General features: G+C 40.5%; 1 protein-coding gene across 3 annotated transcripts; it reads right to left on the reverse strand.

Moving 5' to 3' along the window:
* Window positions 1–15,652: 15,652 nt before the first annotated feature.
* lsm6 (LSM6 homolog, U6 small nuclear RNA and mRNA degradation associated) lies at window positions 15,653–20,049 on the reverse strand. Of its 3 annotated transcripts, none has more exons than XM_003449671.3 (4): window positions 19,896–20,049; window positions 19,469–19,574; window positions 19,263–19,376; window positions 15,653–15,833 (listed from the first exon to the last, which is right to left on the reverse strand). In XM_003449671.3, the coding sequence occupies exons 2-4, from the start codon at window positions 19,560–19,562 to the stop codon at window positions 15,799–15,801; spliced, it is 243 nt and encodes an 80-aa protein (XP_003449719.1). In that variant the 5' UTR covers window positions 19,563–19,574; window positions 19,896–20,049; the 3' UTR covers window positions 15,653–15,798. The 3 variants fall into 3 exon arrangements, with proteins under 3 accessions (XP_003449719.1, XP_005469919.1, XP_005469920.1); XM_005469862.2 differs by lacking the exon at window positions 19,896–20,049 and adding an exon at window positions 19,815–19,882; XM_005469863.4 differs by lacking the exon at window positions 19,896–20,049 and adding an exon at window positions 19,742–19,860.
* Window positions 20,050–20,950: the final 901 nt, after the last annotated feature.

Below are 20,950 nucleotides of genomic sequence, written 5' to 3' on the forward strand. Positions count from 1 at the left end.
CAAGCTCACCTGTCCGCCACCGTTGTCCGTTTGAAAGGGACAACAGCAGCCGGAGAATCTGAGAATGAGTCGATGCAAACGCCGCACGGAAAAAAGAAAAGAAAAATTAAAAATTGATCACCTTTCCATTTGAATTCAAGGTAGGCATCACTCTCCATAAGCAGGCCTGTCTCTTTAAATCAGAGGAACTGTCACTTGTGCGACTGCCTGTTTACAAAATATGAGGCTGAAAATGAGACCTGCTCCCTGCGGACAAGCTCCTTGTATAAATATAAATAATGAATATTAGATAAATTATTTCTGCCCTTTAATAATGTAAAACTTGACGAAATTCACTTACACTGTGAAACCGGAGGATCAAACTAAAAGTAGATAATGCAGTGGGTACAATAGGGGTTAGAGTGCTGTGTGTGTGTGTGTGTGTGTGTGTGTGTGTGTGTGTGTGTGTGTGTGTAGAGAAGAACGGGACAGGTTGGAGTCCCTGCTGACCTTGTGGTCACCTCGGTGTATTGATGCTTTAAAGGTGGTCATAAACGGTCAAATCGAATTTGATTTCTCTTTTATTTATACAGCTCCAAATCCAGCGCAGGTCATATCTGTGCACTTAACACATTAGGGTCAAAACCTTATGGAGAAAAGAAACCAAAACGACTGCCTGTGAGCAACCACTCAGCAGGCTCAATCATCGTCTATATTCTTTTGCCCATCTGCTGTGTCTGTATAATAATTATTAAGTCATAATTTAAAGAAAGGTTAAATATAAATGTATTTACAGCCCTCACAAGGTAATCAGGGGAATAAGCGGGAGCCCGCTTACAGCTCCAGTCCCTCTGGGGGAGGTGGGAGAATGGGAGTGAATGCCTCCGCTGCTCTGCTGCCTGGGTGTCTTCTGGTAAGAAAGAGGGCGGAGATTTGATAAATGGTTAATTATGAAAAGCCTTGTGCCAAAGCTAAAACTGTAATTAGCCTTAATTGGCTAATTGGATAGAATTGGTGGATGGCATAAGCGTAATTACCCCGCTCTTTTATTTTTTTCCTTTAGCATTCAGCCTGAGATTATATGTGTAGCTGTGACAGTGACAGTTGTTGTGTTTTCTTTCTCTAATAAGTTTTGTAGCTTGTTGTCAGGGTGATTCTCGACTTGTGTTACTTTTTTTTAAAAACTGGTTACTCGGTCGGGTTTGTTTCCACCCTCACTTTTCAGCACCGCATTGACTTGTTGTTGCGCTCCTGCTCAAAAGCTAATAAAACCCTGAGTGAAGGAAGTCCAGCTTTTTCTCCAACCTGCTGATTCACACCGCTGGAGATAAATTGTGCAAAGGCCTTCACTCCTGGTCTGAGACAGTCGAGCGAAACTAAGAATTTTCTTTCTTCCTCTCGCTCTCTTTCTGTCTCTCTCTCTCTCTCTGACACACAAACTCACAGTGAGTATTAGAGCCGCTCAGCTCAAGGTGCTCAGACTCTCTGCTAATAACACCATCTAGAATTCACGCCCTCCAAATAGGTTAATGTGTTTTTGCCCAGAGGGCCCTATCTACCTCAACAGCAGAACTCTCTCTCTCTGCACTTCCATTAAGCTAGAACACTGCCACCTATTAGCTGCTGCGGTGTGTATGGGGCCAGAAGTGAGAATGCGAGTACAAGCACAGCTTTTTTTCTCTTTGTGTGTGTGTGTGTGTGTGTGTGTGTGTTTGGACCACAAAGGTGCTCCTGCAGTGCACTAAGGGTGTCACTACCTGGAGCTGCCTGGTGTGCTGTGTTAACTGTTGCAGGAGAACAATGTTATGACCCCTGACAGCTTGTTAAAGACTTCACCGAGTTGTCTTCTCTATGTGTGTGTGCGTCAGGATCCTCGCAGCACACCGCAGATACTCAAGCACACATACACGGTCAAAAACAGAAACACATATTTGTGTTTGTTAACATCTGAGAGTGAAGTTTTTTTGACTAAACAAACAAAAAATTCCCCGCTTTGTTTGCTTTTGTGAATGTCCACAAGCGCTTCGTCCTTGTTCTGTTTTATTTTGTAGATTTACTGATGTGTGACTTAGCAAACTTTTCTTTTAAAGTGATTACAAAAAAATCCTTTTGAGCACATAACCGATGTATTATTACAGAAAAAAATCAAAATTGTGACAGGACCTTTACAAACACCAACCTGGCTCCTCTCAAAAAGTGATGAATAAATGTGAACGATGGGCAGGATAAATACTGAGCTCTGCAGATAGTAATTAAACCTGAGAGCAGCAGCAAAAGCACCCTCCTGAATTATTATCTCAGCAGTGTTACATTTAATACTGAAGGTGATCACTAATTAAAGATTTGAAGAATATAACAGATGTATGAATCTATGACATGACTTAACTGGAGAAAACTAACCTGACAGTGTGATTTTTTTTTTTAGTTGATTTGAGATTTATGGTAAGAAAGAAAGAAAGTGCTCGCTTGCTTGCTCTTTACTTTCCAACGTAAATCGCCCTGAGATGATTCTTTTTGCTATGAATTGTTGCCGTAGTGACGAAAGCTGAATTCGACACTTTAGGAATAAAATCAGCAGATTTGAAACCTTTTGTATGGACTTAATGGCACCTTAGTGAGAAGCAGTTTCACCTTTTTTCTTTTTTTTCTACCTTCAGCTCCTAAATTTCACCTTTCAAGCAAATCAATGTATTTTCATCGGCAGGACTGACTGGCGTATTTTTGGAATATATTTGCACTAATGAGTCATTTTTGCTACATTAATTATTATGTGATTCTAGCCGTGAGGGGTGTTATAAGGAGAGCATAAAGCAATCATTTCTGATAAAATTGCTTATGGCACAGCACTTGAGGTGAATGCACTGACTCTGTTGCAGACGTGATTTGCTTAAAGGTGAAGGTGATTACGGGGTGTAAAAAAAAAAAAAATGAAAGAAGGAAAGAAAAAAGCAATTTTTGTGGTTTGAAATAGCAGCAGTAGTGGGCTCTGACCACCAGGCAGTCAGGGATTTTATTGGACTTCTTTTATGAAATGCAAACGAGTCTGTTAAAATCCAACATGTCCTTTGTCTCTGGGTTTCTTATTGTGCTTCTCTGCGTGTGACATGTGTGCATTTCACCTCATTCACTTTAGAATTCTGAATTTCCTTTTTTGTACATTTTAATTTTAAAAGATTTTGAATCTTATTTCCATCATTAGGACCTGGCCTCACATCACCTCACAACGCTCCAGCATCTGAGCGTGTGCTGCGTTGTTTCAGAAGCTGCTGAATGCTTTGTGTCAGCCTGACCCCTAGTGGACATCCAGCCCACCCACCGATGCGCCCGTTTACAGAAGTATTACAGGGGAAACAGCAAAGAGGAAAACATCTATGAAACTTGAATAAGTTTTGTTAAAATTAATAAATCATCTATTGAGACGTTTTGATTGGATTTCACAGGCAGCACATGTCCTGAATTGTTTTGCGGAGAGGATTCGACTTAGAAATGCCTTAGGCCCTCAGCAGTGGTCTGTGTCTGCAAACATTTATTTGTATTTAAGCAGGCGAAGCCATTATTCATCGTGTTTGATGCCAAAGTCAATAACGGGCTGTACGGAAATGCGAGTTAAATTACTCTCAATTCTCTGAACTGCAGTTCAGCGTGTCTGTCTATGACAACAATAACTCAGGCATTGAATATGTATTAACGACTGAAGGGTCCTCAGAGATGCAATGCATATATTTGATGAATTCCATGACTGACTCGACCAGCCCGTATCATCGAGTGGAAAATAGATCTGACCAACTTAGAGACAGCAGAACTAATTAAATGGATAAAAGATATATATTGCCTCCTTAGAGTATGTAAAATTAATAGCAGACCAAAGGACTTGCCTCTAAGCCACTCCATCCACTCTACAGCACTGAGCTTCTACAGTGTGCAGAGCTTTGGAGGGCAGATGAGGCTTTGTGTGAGTGTGTCTGTTCTTCTTCTTCTTCTGATCCAAGAATGATATTTCTCTTTTGTATATTTTATTCCCGTATTAAATTATCTGCACGCTCTTTGCTGTAAGCTGCTGTATTTCACAGCTTGCGCGTTCAGTGTGTGTAAAGCCTGCAAATATGAAAAGTCTGCTTTTGCCCTGACACAACAATACGCACACCTGAGCACTAAGAAGTACTGGCATCAAACGAAAATTACTTTTTGCCAAAACCATCAGATTCTTTAGTTTTTTTGTTTTATCAGGACGTAAAGCTCAATAGACCTTGAGATAGTATTAAGCCAGCAAGTAAACCACACAGAAGCATCCAGCCAAGGTTCAAACCCAGGACCATCAGGCTGTGAGGTAATAGTGCTGTCTAGTATGATGATTAAGAATTTGTGGTGTTGATCTATTTAATTTAAATAGGAATAGAAATATGTTCAAATGTTTCACATGTCCAGCTGGAAACTGAAAGCAGTGTCATCTCCAAATCTATGAACCCTCCATCCTCCATCAGGTGGTCTGTCTATGTCAAGTGTGGAAAAACTGGCAAAAAACTCATATAGGTATACATACATATATATATATATATGTATATATATATATATATATATATGTATGTGTGTATGTGTGTGTGTGTGTGTGTGTAAAAGAAGAAGAGAAAAAAGTAACAAAAAGCTCACATTTGAGAAACTTTAATTAGCAAATGGAGCTCTAATGGAGGTTAAAAGTTACAAAATTAGCTCCCAATTAAGTTTCTGTCAGTTGAAAGTGTAATTCATTCAAAAATCCTTTCAGCTCCAGTCTTAAGTTATGCATATTATAGATATGTCTGGTTATACAAATGATTTAAATAGTCTCTTTGTCCTACTCTGACACACGCACTCACCAGTCCTTCACTGACCTGGAACAGCCTAGGTGACACCCGTGCTGGGAATACTCTACACTGACCCACTTTGACTTCTTAGTGCCCTTCCCTGTCATCCAGAGCTTTGCTGGGTGTGAAGACAGGTTTGTTTTAACCTTACAACTCAACTCTATTAACGTTTGCTACATACAATGCTACAATGCTACATATTAGTGCTTTGTACCTGTTTGCGTGCGGCCCCAGTGTGCCAAGTTGCAAAGTTTAGTGGACACAACAGTAAAAACACCTGTATAAAGAAATTCAATACACCTGTGATGATTTTAACATAGATGTTTTGAAGTTTACTTTCATAGAGCAATGATTCCAATATAGATATCTGGTATCCAGCCATCAGAAGATGGGTACACTGTGGTCATAAAGGGATGGACATGGTTAGGAGCAACACTCAGGTATGCTGTGGTGTTGAAATCAAGCTCAGTTAGTCCTAAGGTGCTCAAATTGTGCCAAGAAAATATCCCCCACGCCATTACACACTACCACCAGCATGAACTATTTATACAGGGCAGGGTGGATCCATGCTTTCATGTTATTTATACCAAATTCTGACCCTAACATCTAAATGTCGCAGCAGAAATCGAGACTCAATAGCACATTTTAAAACAACAGAGATTGACCCAAGGTGCTCTACAGGCACACAAAACTCATAAACAAATGACACAATAATAATGAATACCAAGTAGGAATGATTTTAGAAATGTGATAAATAAAATAATAATGCAATCCATGAATAAGACTTAAAAATGAAGTATAAATAAAAAATGAAAGTAAATATATAAGTAAATTACAGTCAAATAAAAGAGCAGCAGAAAACATTTACAGTGAATTCGACCAACGTTACATCTTTAGAGGTCGCCTGTAGTTTTAAGGCAAGAAGAGGGCACTGAGACAATGACGATGACCTCAGTGACCTGGAGGCAAAATACAAAGTTAAAAGATGGCATCAAACCATGTACTGTTTTTCCAAACTTACACCGTCTCATTTTGGTGAGCCCATGTGAACTGTAGCCTCACTTTACTGTTTTTAACTGACAGGAGTAGCACCTTGTGGGGTTAAATGTTGGCATGGTGTGGCTGGTGGTGCACCTGGTGTGCAATCTTTGACAGAGGTCAGAGGTTTGCTCTTCTGCATTTCATCCAGAAAACTGGATGGATATCACTGGATATTTTCCCTTTTTCAGGCCATTTTCTATAAACCCTAAAGACGAATGAATGAATGTGTGGGGAAAAGTTCTGAAATACTCAGACCAGAACTATGACACAATCACAGTCACTTAAATGACCTTTCTTCACTGATTCTGATGCTCAGTCTGAACTTCAGCAGGTCGTCTTGAGCATGTTCACATGCCTAAGTGCACTGAGTTGACATGTGATCATGTGATTAGATACCCGTGTAAGCAATCAGTTTAAAAGTAAAAATACTGTATATGTTTGTTTTTTATCACTTTTGTATAATATATACATGCTACAATTCTCATAGTATAAGGCCCTTACTTGCACCTGTGGCACTCTGCTCCCTTTAGCTCTGGATGTGCATTCCTGAAGTGTAACTGCAGTGAGCACAATCCACCACTGGAGGGCACCCCAGTGAGTTATTGCTACAGCTCTCAAAGGATGCTTAGCCCTGCCAACTTGCCTGGCCTTGACCATGCACTTGGGAAGCCATCATTTATTTTTGGAGCCCTAGGCTGCCTGGCTGCTGTGAGACTGGCAGAGGGTGAGGAGGTGGGAGGGTAAGGAGGGAGAGGAGATGCAAGGAGTGGGAGGGGAAGCAGGGCAACTTACGCCAGCACCAGTGACACAAAAAGCATTGTCCTGATTTAATGGCTGTGAAGTCTTGCCTCCCCCTGGTCCAAGGAGCTGCCGATGCTTAATTAGGACGAGCATTCATTCAAGCACACACTCACACAAACACACAACAAAACGCCGCGCATGCACACACATACAGCACACCTCGGCCCCAGCATTCAGCCAGGCTTCTGCTACAGCACCAGCCGGAAGCGAAGATGACTCAATCCAGCTCTGCCATCACAGAGATGAGTTATGAAGACAGGCGGGAAGTTCTGTTGTATTGTGGCACAGCACACTCGCTCTCCTTCCAGTATGGAGACCATAAAATTGTCACCGGGCTTTAATATGAAGACTTAAACCTGTGATGAGTCATCAAGTGTAAAATCAAACAGCCCTGTGGTTTATGAATCATAGGTGTATTGGGAGTTGTAACATGACAAGGGTGAGTAGGGAGGGGGAATGGGGAAAGAGCAGCAGGGGAGAATTTATCCTGAAATATGGCTTTTATGTGACCTGCCGTGACACCGTCAGACGGAGGTGGTGGCAGGTATGACTGACTAAATTGCTTGTGCATTTATCGCCTCTACGTTTTTCAACATGTTCAGAATTACATTTTTAAAAAGTACGGCGCCATTATCCATCTTTGTTAATCACACAAATGCGTATTATTATATGGATTTTAAATATTCACCCAAGGACTTTGTATCTGCTAAATACATTCATTTCTCAGTTTGATCTCTCTTTCATTTCTCATGCAGCGTGTTTTGATTGACTAGCCTTGTTCATCGTGTAGAATATTGATCGCCTTGTATTGATAACATGAACCTCTGAGCAGCGCATTGAGCAGACCTCATTAATATGCATGCGTGTCATACAGGACCCATTTGTACAGGTTTCTGTATTTTAAGATCAGTCTCGTTCTCTGTGTTTAACAGGAAACTCTGGATAAATATTTCACTGCATCTTTACACAGAGAAATAAGAATACAATACAAACTCGAGTGCCAGCTCCACACAAATATATGCCAATGTGTGGTTTTTTTTCTTTTTCCAATGGATTTACATCCAGATGTATTAAAAATTCTCTTCTCCATTATCTGAAAATGCATATTTCTTAATTATTCATCGCGAGGCATTGAAGCACCCAGGTCTTTTAAATTTTTTATTTCTGCTCAGCTTCAAACAGGAGATCTTGTAAAGGGGACCCAGTTTTGGGGTGTGGGAATTGCTGCAGGGCGAAGCTGACAGGATTTTTCAGTCTCGAGGCACCTCTTGCTTTTTCATTACAGCAAAGCAAAGGAACAAATCCAGGTCAATTAAAATAAGGAAGAGGAGGAAGAGTTGAGTGGCTGGCTAAGGAGCAAAGCCATCACCGGGATCTACCACAAGAGGGCACAAGGAGCTCGGATAGTGCTTTCAAAACTTGGGAGAAGGAACCTGCAAAAGGAGCTTGGTCGCAGCCCAGATTACATGCCGATATCCATAAAGCTTTTGAAGTTTATGGAATCTTTTCCAGAGAGGAATATCCCATCAGTTGTCACAATAAACAAAATTTAAAAAATGATGTAAGAATATGTTCAAGTTTCAATTTGTATGCTCAGTTAAAAGTGCTGCCCCATCACTTTAGGCTCTTCATAAAAGTCTATCAGACGCCTCCTCTTCCAGGCCGTACCATCACATGTGCGGTCCCTATAAAACCTGCTCCTTCAATTCTATTGGCGCCTTCTGCTGGAGTGAGTCGGAGAGCATCCCCTCTTCGCTCGCAGTGACGCTCGTTAAAAACTCTGGAAGTGACACGCCCCCGTAAAAAGCATCAGTGGCTCACCCGGCGGGTGTCACATTGAATTTAATGGCCTCTTGTCCGCCCGCCGCGCTGTACGGGAAGTCATATCGTGATGTGAAAGGTGCTTTCCCCCATCTGTCTCTTAATATGTTGTGACGCAAATGTTCACATGCTGTCTCTCTCCTGTGCACACACACACACACACATACACACACACACACACACAAACTAACTCAGGTATAAAAAAGCCATTAATTGTGTTTCTCTGACTCTCATGGTGGCTGCGGTCCAGTGTGCAAGCGTGCGTGCGTGCGTGTGTTTGTGCATTCTTGTGATAGATTAAGTAGTTTAATATGTGTTCTCATGTGTGTGATTGTAGCCTCCTTATGACCTCCCTGACGGCCAAAGTCAAAGATGGGCTGAAGTCATAACTCTTCTGTCTGGCTTTGCCCTTGAGCAATATCAAAGGCAGTCTGAGTGCAGCAAGTCAGACCACAGAGCTTCCCTCTTTAGCGGTGGACACACAAACTGAGATGACCAAACATGCACACAAAGGCCTTTCTAGTGTGGCACACACACAATCAAACATCGCAACAGTCGGTGCTTCTGATTGTGAAAGGCAGGTTGAATTCTGTAAAACAAATCGGTCAAAAGAGCCTTTTTTGGAGCATATTTCCAGTTCGTAACACGTTGAGTTGTTGCTACTGATGGTTATTATTATTGTTTTAACCAGAGCATGCTGTACTATCACAATCAAAGGAAGAAACGTGAGCAGTCGAACCATGAGACCTGGAACAGCTTATCCCGACATCAAGAGCCCCCCCGAAATGCAGGCAGCGCATGAGCATACTCAAAATCATTACAGCAAATCAAAGCTGCACCACTGTGGACTGTAAACCATACCGGATGTTTGCAGCAGACCCTACAGATTATATTTTTACCTTTCACCTTTGTTTTCTTTTCCAAACAAAGCTTCTTTTAGCAGTCAGCTTGATCATAGGTAGAAATATGATTTTATAGAAGTCAAAAATTCACACTCTTCTTTCTTATTTTTTCTTTTAACCGTCTCCCAGTACGCGGATATCTTGCGCCGCTGCATCTTCGCTGGAAACAGCTTCCACCGTTGCTAGAATGAAATCTGATGGCGTGATAGTGACGAGAGTAGAGAGTTGAAGCTGAAACATGCTGAAGCCCTGAGCTGCACAGCTGGGATAGTTACCGCTGGATTTGCTGCCAGCAGTTCTTTTCACATACACATGGTCCAGTATTGATTCTTTGGTCCCCTCATAAAAAGCCTTTGAAAGTACATGTACGTAACTCTCAGGCTACTCTTCCAGGCTTAATAGCAAAACTTAAAACTAACCCCGAATAACCCAGTGAGACAGAATCAGACCGAATCAGCACCCAAAAAGCCTTTGGCCTGCACTATTTGAGAACAAAGGTTCATGTCTCAACTTCTGACTGTCGTGCAAACATTTCCACTTCCTCAACATTTCATCCAGTGACACACCAGCCGCCTGTGGCTGTTAGTCTGAGAGGAAACAACAACAAAAGACTCTTGCATTACCATTATTACCGTTTTGGGTGCTTGCCAGCAACGCTCCGGATTACCTTGCATGGCAGACAAATTGGCAATCGGAACACCAGTGTAATGGAGGCTAATTGCCTGAGTGCAGGGTTAGTTTGTATTTCATGCAAATCTCATGTGCATAATAGTGAGACTTGGCTGACAAACAGGACAGGCAAGGGCCATTCTGAAGCAAAACGTAATTGAAAATGGCTCTTTGACACGGGCCGTTTACCTCATATTCACTGATTATTGCTCACAAGCGCTGATGAGCTCATCCTTACATTTACTATTTTGTGAGACAAGGTCCCAAGACAGCCATTGATGCAATAACTTCTGTGCAACCTAAAATTACCTCCTACCAAGTATTAGTAACGGTGAGCTTTTTTTTTTTCTTCCTACAGTATGATGTGGTCAGGAATTGCACTGGAATAAAATTACAAATACCTTTCGATGTCTTATCAGAGGAAAAAAGTTCAGCAATATGACAGCAGAGCTGTTTAGTCAAACACTTATTGTTTAAAGAATAAACTTTTTATTTTATTTACCTAATTGCTTATTTTTATGGATTACAGGAGTTTGCTTGAGGATCGCACATTTTTAGCCCGAAGCCTCGCCTCTTTTTGCTGACAAAGGCACAGAAAAAGTTCACTAAGGGGGACAACAGAACACAAAACTAACAAACCTGTTTTTGGCCTGTCGAGTAGACTAGTGATGATGCGCTTTGTATTCATATCCGTAAAGCTTATTGAGCTGTAAGTGGGTCAGGTCACGGTCAGTGCTACAGTACGATTAACATGTAAGTGAGTGTGTTTCCAAAATAGACCCTACTGTTGCAGGACAGCTGCAGAGTCTTTCAGGGGCCAAGGTTCAAGGACTCACATGGACCGTGCTACTGGATCGTTCAAGACTTTTCCTGCCTTCCTTAAGAGTAAAGCTTTTACTCTTCATAGCGTACACATGCAGCACACCGAGAGCCAAAGAGCTGCTCTCTAGCGTCCTGAAGAGCACCTAGTCACACTCCGCTAACTTTGCCATCTGCATCGGGCTGTTTTGGGGGAAGATAAATCACAGAAGACCCTGTCCATGCTGGAAATAGAATTTTTCCAGTTAAGAAGGTCAGGGGTCGCATTTCTGGCCATGGCTGACTGTCCTCGAGGCTAAATAAAGAGCCTAGGGGTTGCAGAACAACACAGGCTTGCACAGACCTTCACACTCAATTAGGATCAAAACAGCCGTCAAACTTGGACGTGGATGAAGGTTCCTGAAAGACAAGGAAGTGATTCTGAGAAGCTTGCGGATCAACACACAAGTAATGCACACCTTTTTTCTGCTGATACATTGTCTGAATGAATGTGTTCGCAAGACTCAGTATGTGTATTTTTTGCCTCCACCACATTCACAGTGGATTTGAAATGAAGCAATAAAAACATGATTCACTTAACAAAAAAACAAAACTGTGTTAATCGTTTAGCCCTTTTTGCACAGTGTCTGCATTTGTACAGGCTCAAACCAGCATAATGTATAAATATGAGGAATATTATTGATTCTTGGACACAAAACTTTGCAGCCATTGACCACCTGAAGTCTGGAACCAGCGGATATCTCAAAATGATGAGTTCCCTTCCCTTGAGATCCTCCGCTGGGCCTTTACTGCAGCCACCTTTGGGTGCTTTATATTTGCGAGTCTTTGCGCCTCAGGAACAACTAATGTGGTTAGTGTGTGAAAAGCATGCTTAGGTTTGTGGTAAGATGACTGTATCAGCCTGTTAACAAACTTCCATTTCTTTGCTTTAAATCTTTTCAACATTTGATTGAACCTGAGCAGAAGTTGTAGCTGTACAGGCTCACATAATCAGCAAACAACACAGACCCAGTTTCATTGCCACTATACATGCACGTGCCATTACACTGTGTTACCATGGTTGACAGATGATGATAGCACCTTCTTTCTCTTCTTTTCCACTTATTCTGATACAAGACAATCTTAACTTTAGCGGACAAATAATCTTTTTCAAGAACTAGACAGGCTTTTTTATAATCTAGCAAAAAATCTAATCCAGCCTCTCTGGTCTTTTTGCATATCGGTGATTTGCACTTTGTTGGAAACCTTCTGTATTTACATTAATGAACGTCTCTTTCAACGTCCACAGGCTTGACCAGCTGTTGTGAAGAGGTTTGTATTTACAGAGGAAATAATGCTATCGTCACTTTACTTATTCTCCATCAGCTTGCAAGAGTTTCTGCCATCTCTCTTCAAGTCTGTTTAGATTTTTCACTTTAATGGTAATGCCTAGGGTTAGGGTTAGGGCACATATCGAATTCCTACTTCTTAGTTTTTTGGTGAAACCTGTCATAAAGCTTTGTATCACTTGATCTCTGATGGTTTACTTTCAGGCCTGTGAAAATGGAGGAAGAAATGAGTGCAATTCTTAAACAGTTAATGCAATAGTTTATGAATTCCCTTGAATCAAAGCCTCAAGTGTACACTTCAATCATATCTTAGCTGCTTCACTGTGGGGTGTGTGGAGGGGCAGAATTATAAAAATCATGTTTCCCATTACTGATTCGTGGAATAATCAGCTAACGTGCAGCTTACATTCGGCGTATGAATCAGAGGAACGTATTTAAATTTGTCAGCCACTGCCATGCTGTTTCTAAGGTGTTTGTTTATTCTGCACTTTCCAAACGGCACCTCTGACCCAGCCTGCGAAACGTGAGAGCGGAGCCGCTGAGTGTGAGGTCAGCGCCATCATTTACATCCTAAACACATGACAGGCTGTCAGGCAGAGGTCAAAGCAGGTCAAGTTCACATCCTAATACAATGTGAGCAGGGCGATCTCTTTACACACGCAAAAACAAATAGCTGCTCGCATCTACACGTGCAGGCCGTAGATGCAGCGGAAATGTGGTAATTGTGCAGGAAGAGCCACCTTAGTTAAAGTTATTGCATATTTTTGTGTATTTTTCTTCTCTTTTTTGTTTGTAAAAATTTACTCTTTATCAAGCATTCATGTAAAAAGTTCCGCACTGTGCAGCCAAACGTTATAAAACAGACTCTCAGGTTGTCCTTGTCTTCCTTTGATCCCTTATGAAAAGGCTAGACAGTCATGCTGCAGTGATCAGTCAGGGTCAAAGTCATACTCCACTTTCCCCTCCCTCCCTCATCCCATGTCGTCTCCACTGTAGTTTTGTAGCTCTGGCAGCTGGTGGTGCTGTAAGACTTGAGTCTGCCCCCCCTTGGCTTTCTCTCCTACATAACAAGGCTGTCACCTATTCTACCCTCCTTTGTCCTCTCCCCTCCATCACTCACCTCCACACGTCAACAGCGAGCCACTGCAGCATCCTCCGTCAGCCCGCTGCGATCAGGCGAGTGGGGACCAGCGCTCTACGCAAAGTAAGCCTGGGCGAAGGAATGAAGTGTCTTCAAATGAAACGTAAAATAAAAAAGGACAAATGCATGCACATGCAAGATGAAGAAGAACCTGCACTGATTCAAGTGTTTTTTAAAATAAAAAAAACAAAACAAAAAAAAGCTCACAGTCCGAGAGCACGATGTCTGCCACCAGGTCATTTGTGTGAATGGTATTAATTGGGTTCCCTGTGAGGCCACACGGCCAGCGGCTCAGTTATGATTCCAGTGGGTAAATATTTGCCTGCACTAACCCTCGCCAAGTGCCATAATGATTCTTTGTGTGTTGCGCTGTGTGCCGTGCCTTTCTGTGTGTGTGTGTGTGTATATATATATATCACTCAGTGCCTATGTCCGCCTGTGTGTTTTGTGTGTCTGTGTTGCGGCTCAATCTCCCTCCAACATTCCCTCTCTTACAGCTGCAGCTCGCCAGAGTTTGATCAATAACGCGTCCTTCATTCTCAAGTCAGGCCTGACCTTGGCAGCCTTTTGTCTCCTTCCAGGGGCCAGAGTGCGCATGTACAGGTTGGAAAACAAGGCTCTCAAAAAAAAAAAAAAAATCCATCCTTGGACGAAAAAGAATCCCCCACCCACCCCCAACCCCACCCTTCTCCTTCCAATGCCTCCACGCTACAGCATTCTCATTAAGAAACTAATGAATCATATATTTATAGCATTCTTATCTTAGCGTAATGAGGTGATGCCACTTTTGAACTCATTTGCTAAATGACCACAGGCCACACGCAGAAATGGAATAAACTTCCAATTCCTCGCATGTGCCGCCGCATTGATTTTCACAGGGCAAAACACGGCAGAGCCAATTCAAACCTGACTGAACAAAGAACACCTATGCAGTCACGGATGATACAAAAAAAAAAAAAAAAGCAGGCCCGTTTGCTCAGAGACATTTTTAAAAGCATTACAACATGGAAGACTGCAGCAGTAGGCAGTCAGAGTTGATCTGACAGATCTGTTTACATGCTAATGCAGCCTGACATAGCCTGCAGGTGGCACCATTTATAGATTGGTCCTGCAGTCTTTGTACTCTTTGTTGGTCGGTGATACATATTTGCATGGCACATTTTTTCTTTCACAGGTAGATGTTCAATCTGCGACGGCGCATTAAGTGATCAACAAGTGTATTTTGCAACACATTCACCAGCAAAGTTCAGATGTAGGGGTTTAAAAAAAATACATATCTATATCTATATATCTGCGCACAAAGCAATCAAAGCATAATGTCATATTGAGCTAAATCTTTGTGATCAATTTGCAAACTAAAGAGCCAGAGACTGAAGCTAAATGAGCCTCACAACAGGAGCTTTTGTTTATAAATTCTTGTTTTGAAGCACTTTATTTGGAATTATAAAACGGCCGATTGTCAGATTATGTGTAATGATGAGTGCATTTGTACACGAGCCATTCAGTAATGGGTTTCTGCAGGCCAGTCGCATCAAGATCAATTACAAAATTAGCACATTAGGACTGACAAATTACAAAATTATGTTCTAATCCTTTTGAAGCCTTCTGGGAAAACAGTGGTAGATTTGGATGTCTCCGCTTGCTCCGGGGATAAACTGTGAGCGAGCGATTTCACTAAAAGGACAAAAAAAAATAGAAAAAAAAAATAGATCATTCGTCTTCCACAGTCAGACTTCCCCACGAGCAAGGGGGAAGTCTAAGAGACGCCATTTAAGATTTAAATGACAATTATTAAAATCATTAAGCATGTATGGATATATCAGCCAGAAAGCACTTTCATCATTGTTGACTGCTACTGGTAAATAGAAGACATTTGCTAGTATAGCAGCGAGCTATGTTCATCTGTTGAGTCACATCAATTTTGTGCTGGCTAAGTGTTCAAAGACAGTTCAGTTCATTTTTACATTGAACATTTCTTTGTTTCCATGGCACCAAATGGGAAATAAAAACCACACCAGATGATGCATCTCTACAAATAGTTTAAAATTATGTTATTTGCAGGTTTGGACAGAGCCAAAAGAAATTCACCAGCTTTCTTAACCACCTTTTATTTACTTAAACATTAAAGCCCTTCTTGTTTATCAAAGTGGTCCAATCTGAGTGAGGAAAATGCAGGTTTGTGTTAAATTCTTACTTTTCCTGGTAGGAAAAAGTTAGATTGGACCATATCCGGTAAACGTGCGAAGCTGTAGTTGTTTTCCTTGTGATAATAACACCAAAATGTGTAAATGACGTTCAACGAGTCAGACATAAATCGGAACTCAGAATTTATTCATATATTCCACTTTTACAAAACAAACACTTCTCAGGCTTTACAGAACCAAAAACGTATGACAGTCGTCTTCTGAAACATTACTAAAAACTGAAAAGATAAACTGAACACAAATTGGTCTTCACTAGACTTTCCTCTTCTGGGTGCTGATGTACAGAACTGTAAGTAGAAGAAGGGAGAAAAGAAGGGAAAAAAAGATTTTATTCATACACGATGATCCATAAAAATAAATCAAAATTCAGAAATTCTCATTTGACAGATAATATACTCAATGAGGCGGGTTAAAGCAAAACAGAGACGGGCTGATGTAGGATTTGTAAGATCAACACTGACATCTGGTGACTTAAAAATCCTATATTCCGGTATGTCAGATTATATTTTTATTTCCTTTCAGAAACACAAAAATAAAGATATTCCACTAATATTTGTTTTGTGTATTTATTCATTTACACTCCACCCGACTCTGCTCAAATCATCTGGTTGTTGTAGTTGGAAACACCCTGTACTGCCAGGAGATATGCTGAAGATCGCCCTCTGCTGGTTAAATTATTTAGCATCAATGCTCACAACATTGTTGAAGGGTGTTTCTCCCATCTTTAACTTGTTTTATTTATGAGCCGTTATAAATTATAGTCTGGCTCTACTGCAAAATATTGTTTTCTTAAACGTCTTTAACAGAGGAGCCATTGTGTGTTTTGTTTTTCCATTTTTAATGTGAATAGCTACTGCACCTCACAACAGTCTTAATGTGTAGCCCCAAACAGAAGTTATTCCACAGAAACAAATCCCAAAGAAAAACCAATAATTCCAACAACAAGAAAATGTGCTGCTGCTGATGATGATTTAGTAAATTCTATGTTAAACCTTGACCCCCTGCAGCATCCACGTTCCACATTTTTCACCTCAAAGATAATCTGTATAGTTTGTTGTACTGGTTATTTTGACTAAAATAGCACTATCTGCAGCCTCAAACACCGGCCTGCATGACTCACATTCAAGATCAAATCACACACTGGATACAGTGCATGCCTGGTGTCTAGAAAATGCAGACAGAGATGTAGATGTAAACAATACAGTTAAAAAAAATGTTCTGACTACTGTGGTAAATACAGAGTGTATTACACTATCTCTGCAAACAAGAGCCTTACACTGAGCTGAATCTAATGCATCCTGAAAAAAAAGGGCATACCAGTGATTAAACATGAAATCTCTGTCTCAGGACAGTTTCAGTGATGTGAAAAAGTGTTTGTCCCCTTCTTGATTTCCTTTTTTTTTTTTCATGTTTGTCTGTTTTAGATCATCAAACAAATGTAAATATTAGGCAAAGATAACAAGTAAACAAGTTTCCAAATGAAGGTGTTTAGTATTAAGGGGAAACCAATCCAAACCTACATGGCCCTTTGTGAAAAAGTGATTGCCCCACCCTGTTATAACATAAATTAACTGTGGTGTATCACATCGTTGCAAAGTTTGAGTCGAGTTGAATTTCTCTAGCCACACTCAGGCCTGACTAGTATTGCGCCTGTTCTCAATCAAGAAATCATGTAAAGTGGAGTAGACCAAAATATCCTCAAAAGCCAGGCACATGCCAGAATCCAAAGAAATTCAGGAACACACGAGAAACAAAGTAATTGCAACCTCTTGGTCTTGAAAAGGGTTTAAAGCCATTTCTTAAGCTGTATGACTCCAGTGAACTACAATGAGAGGTATTATCCACAAATGGCGAAAACATGGAACAGCCTCAGTTTTGCCAGAAAACATTTTGATGATCCCCAAAACTTTAGGGATAATACTCTCTGGACTGACAAGACAAAAGTTGAACTTTTTGGAAGGTGTGTGTCCCATTACATCTTGCATGAAGCGAACAAAGCATTTTAGAAAAGGAATGTCATATACCAACAGTGAAAAGGTGTTAGTGCGATGGTCTGAGGCTACCTCAGGACCTGGAGGCTTGCTGTAGTAAATGGAACCATGAATTCTGCCGTCCAGCCACCTGTTCATGACCTCAAGCTGAAGCAGAGTTGGGACAATGATTCAAAACACACCAGCAAGTCCACCTCTGAATGGCTTAAGAAAAACAAAATGAAGTCTCTGGAGTGGCCTAGTCAAAGTCCTGACCTGAATCCGACTGAGATGCTGTGGCATGACCTTAAAACAGGCGGTTCATGCTTGAAAACCCTCCAAGGTGGCTGAACTTAAACAATTCTGCAAAGATGAGTGGGCCAAAATTCCTCCACAGTGCTGGAAAAGACTCAGTGCCTGTTATCACAAACACTTGATTGCAGTTGTTTCTGCTAAGGGTGGCCCATTAGGTTTAGGGGGGCAATCACTTTTTCACACAGGACCATGTAGGTTTGGATTTTTTTCTCTCTTAATAATAAACACCTTCATTTAGAAACTGCACTTTGTGTTTACTTGTGTTATCTTTGTCTAGTATTTAAATTAGTTTAATGTGAAACATTTAAGTGTGACAAACATACAAAAAAATAGGAAATCAAAAAGAGGCAAACACTTTTTCACACCACTTTATCTGAATGTCTCTGTACAAAACCATTGTACAGTTTGAGTTCGCTCCAGTCTGTCTATGCTGATCAACATGGAGAATATTAATACAAAGTTTCATAAAAATATAGCAAGACACAAGAAAATGCAATGAGTGAAAAAGGGCAGTTCCCAAGAGCTGTGTTAACAATGTGTTGTTTTAACAATAATTAATGAGTTAAAAATATCTTAATAAATCAGCTCGGGCATCAGCTAACAGCTACTGTCATTAACAGGATATCTACTGATTATTATCATATAATGATGTACTTCGAAAAATCAATGCAGGCAAAAGTTTAATTTGAAGACCAATTTAATTTGAGTGGGATTTTTTTTTTTTTTTTTTTTATCTTTAACTAATTATCACCATTTGGCTAACCCTCACAATACTTTCAAGAAGGCGAGAGACCTTTTCCACAGTTTAAAGAGAAAAAAAGTACTAGTGCAAATAAAAAATTAAAAAAAAAATATAGTAAAACACATTTCTGAGTTCAGTTTTACAGTTTCAGGATTCTGGTTACTGTTCACGACTGACTTTTACGCAGAGCTTACTGGAGCTGTACAAATTTATTTTATGAGGGAAAAAAAGGAGTTGTGTTAGACCAGAACATAGCTAAAAGGTTATGGCACCATACTGAACCGAGTCGTGTCATTCATAATGTATGCCCTCATTTAAACGGAATTAATAAGCAAGCACTGAATGTGAGTCATTATCAGACAGACCACAGCTTCCTGTTTTGAGAGGAACATCCTACAGAGAAGGTTACTTTTCTGGGTAAGTTGGCTGATCAACCTTTTTAGATCACACTTTAACCTGCGCTCCTCACCTGTGTTTGTCATATTTTCTGCTCCTTTTAACTGTCATGAATGAGTTGCAGTTTCAGACATTAAGAGAAAAAACTGATGGCCTCAGAAACATAAACAACCTGCATTTATTTTTCTACTCTATTTTATCATCATATTAATTATGCACTTCAGTCTTCTTACAGAAGACCTATACTGCCTCAAATTTTAATACCAAAGTCTACATAAAAGGGACAAGCTTACCATTGTTTCCTCTTAGGAAGGCATCTCCATATTTGTTCTTGAGTTGCCCGTTGACATACTCCTCTGTCTGCTCTATGGCGATGTTCATGTAACCATCTAAACAGGCCAGAACACCTGCAGGTACACAAACACACCGTGTTTTCCTTTAAAGTCATTACTTACCGATCAGTATTGGGGGGGAAACAAGTGGCTAGGCTGTTACGTACCTCTATAATCGACACCAGAGTTCAGTTTGACCACAACAGGTCTGCCAATGATCTGCTTCAGAAAGTCACTCGGGGTCTGCTTCCTCAGGCTCATTTTGACTGTGATCTGAAAGGATGAAAGATGAGCATTAGATACTATAGTAGCAATTTATTTCATGGAGCTACATTAGCGTGACAAAAGCTAACTCGTGTTCATGTCTGTAATAGTAACGATTTCCTAACGCAAACAGGCTAGTATCGTTAGCGGCTAGCTAGCTAACGAGTATAACAAACCTGCTAACCGACTATTTTCCCGTGAATCTGTTTGCGCAGCGAGGGTCGCTGTCTTTGTGAAAATCCTGCTTACATTTTATTGCACCCAACAACACAAGGAGAAACCCTTTAATTTTATCTGCAGCAGCAATATGTTTGTTAGCATTTCACTCACCAGACCGAGGTTTTCCAGACAATTGTATTTAGCATGGACGTGAGATTGACCAATCACAAGCGTGTTCTGTACGGAAAGAGGCTGAGGACAAAAAACTTAACTGATTGATCGCTAATCATATAATCAGGTATCAAACTGGCAACAAAGTAGCTATAGTTTTGTGATTAAATGTTTGCCTGAGCCTTCTCTATTTTTTGCCCTTTTTTTTGCATATTTGTCACATTTACATGTTTCAGGTCATCAAAGATAACTTGAGTAAATACAAAATGCAGTTTTTAAATTATGATTTCATTTGTTATAGGAAAAAAGCTTCTAAAGCTATCTGGTCCTATGTGAAAAAAATAATCCCTCCCCTTGTTAAGTCATGAATTAACTGGTAACTTTTCCCTAGTCACAGCCAGGGCTGGTTCCTGCCAGACCTGCTGAATCAAGAAATCACTTAAGTAGAAGCTGTCTGACAAAGTGTAAAAGGTGAAAGATTTCAAAAAGCAACACACCATTCCTCATTCCTTAATCTAAAAAAAAAAAAATCTCAAGAATTGATAAGAAACGTTACAAAGCTATTTTTAAGGCTTTGTGACTCCAACGAACCACAGTGACAGCCAAAGGTGCCACAGGCAGTTATTAGGTTTTGGGAAAATGACTTTTTCACGCAGGGCCAGCTTTCGATAGTCTTTTCCCTTAATCAATCAAATCATCATTTAAAAACCGCATTTCGTATTTACTCAGGTTACCTTTGTCTAAAATTACAATTTCTTTGTTGATCTGAAACATGTAAGTGTGCCAAAGTGGCAAAAAAAAAAAGAGGGAAAAAAAGGAATCTGTAAGGGATTAAATACTTTTCTCAGAGCATGCCGTTTTTTATGTGCTTAAGGCTCTTGCAACACTGTAGCCTTGTGTTCAGCATCACCTGTACTTTTATGTTCCCAGCCATGACAGTTGATGTGCAAAGAGAAGATTATGAAGAAAAAGGAAATATGAATTTTAGTCCAGCAAAATAATATATATATACATATATATATATCAGCTTCCTTTTTGGACCTTTCTTTTCCTCC

Source organism: Oreochromis niloticus, linkage group LG6, assembly GCF_001858045.2.
Source record: "Oreochromis niloticus isolate F11D_XX linkage group LG6, O_niloticus_UMD_NMBU, whole genome shotgun sequence".
NCBI lineage: Eukaryota > Metazoa > Chordata > Actinopteri > Cichliformes > Cichlidae > Oreochromis > Oreochromis niloticus.

Coding starts and splice junctions, on each gene's coding strand:
- lsm6 (XM_003449671.3), bottom strand. CDS start 19,562: ATGAGCCTGAGGAAGCAGACCCCGAGTGACTTTCTGAAGCAGATCATT. Junction 19,377..19,468: donor CTCTGGTGTCGATTATAGAG/GTACGTAACAGC, acceptor GTGTACCTGCAG/GTGTTCTGGCCTGTTTAGAT. Junction 15,834..19,262: donor CTTCCTAAGAGGAAACAATG/GTAAGCTTGTCC, acceptor TTCTACTTACAG/TTCTGTACATCAGCACCCAG.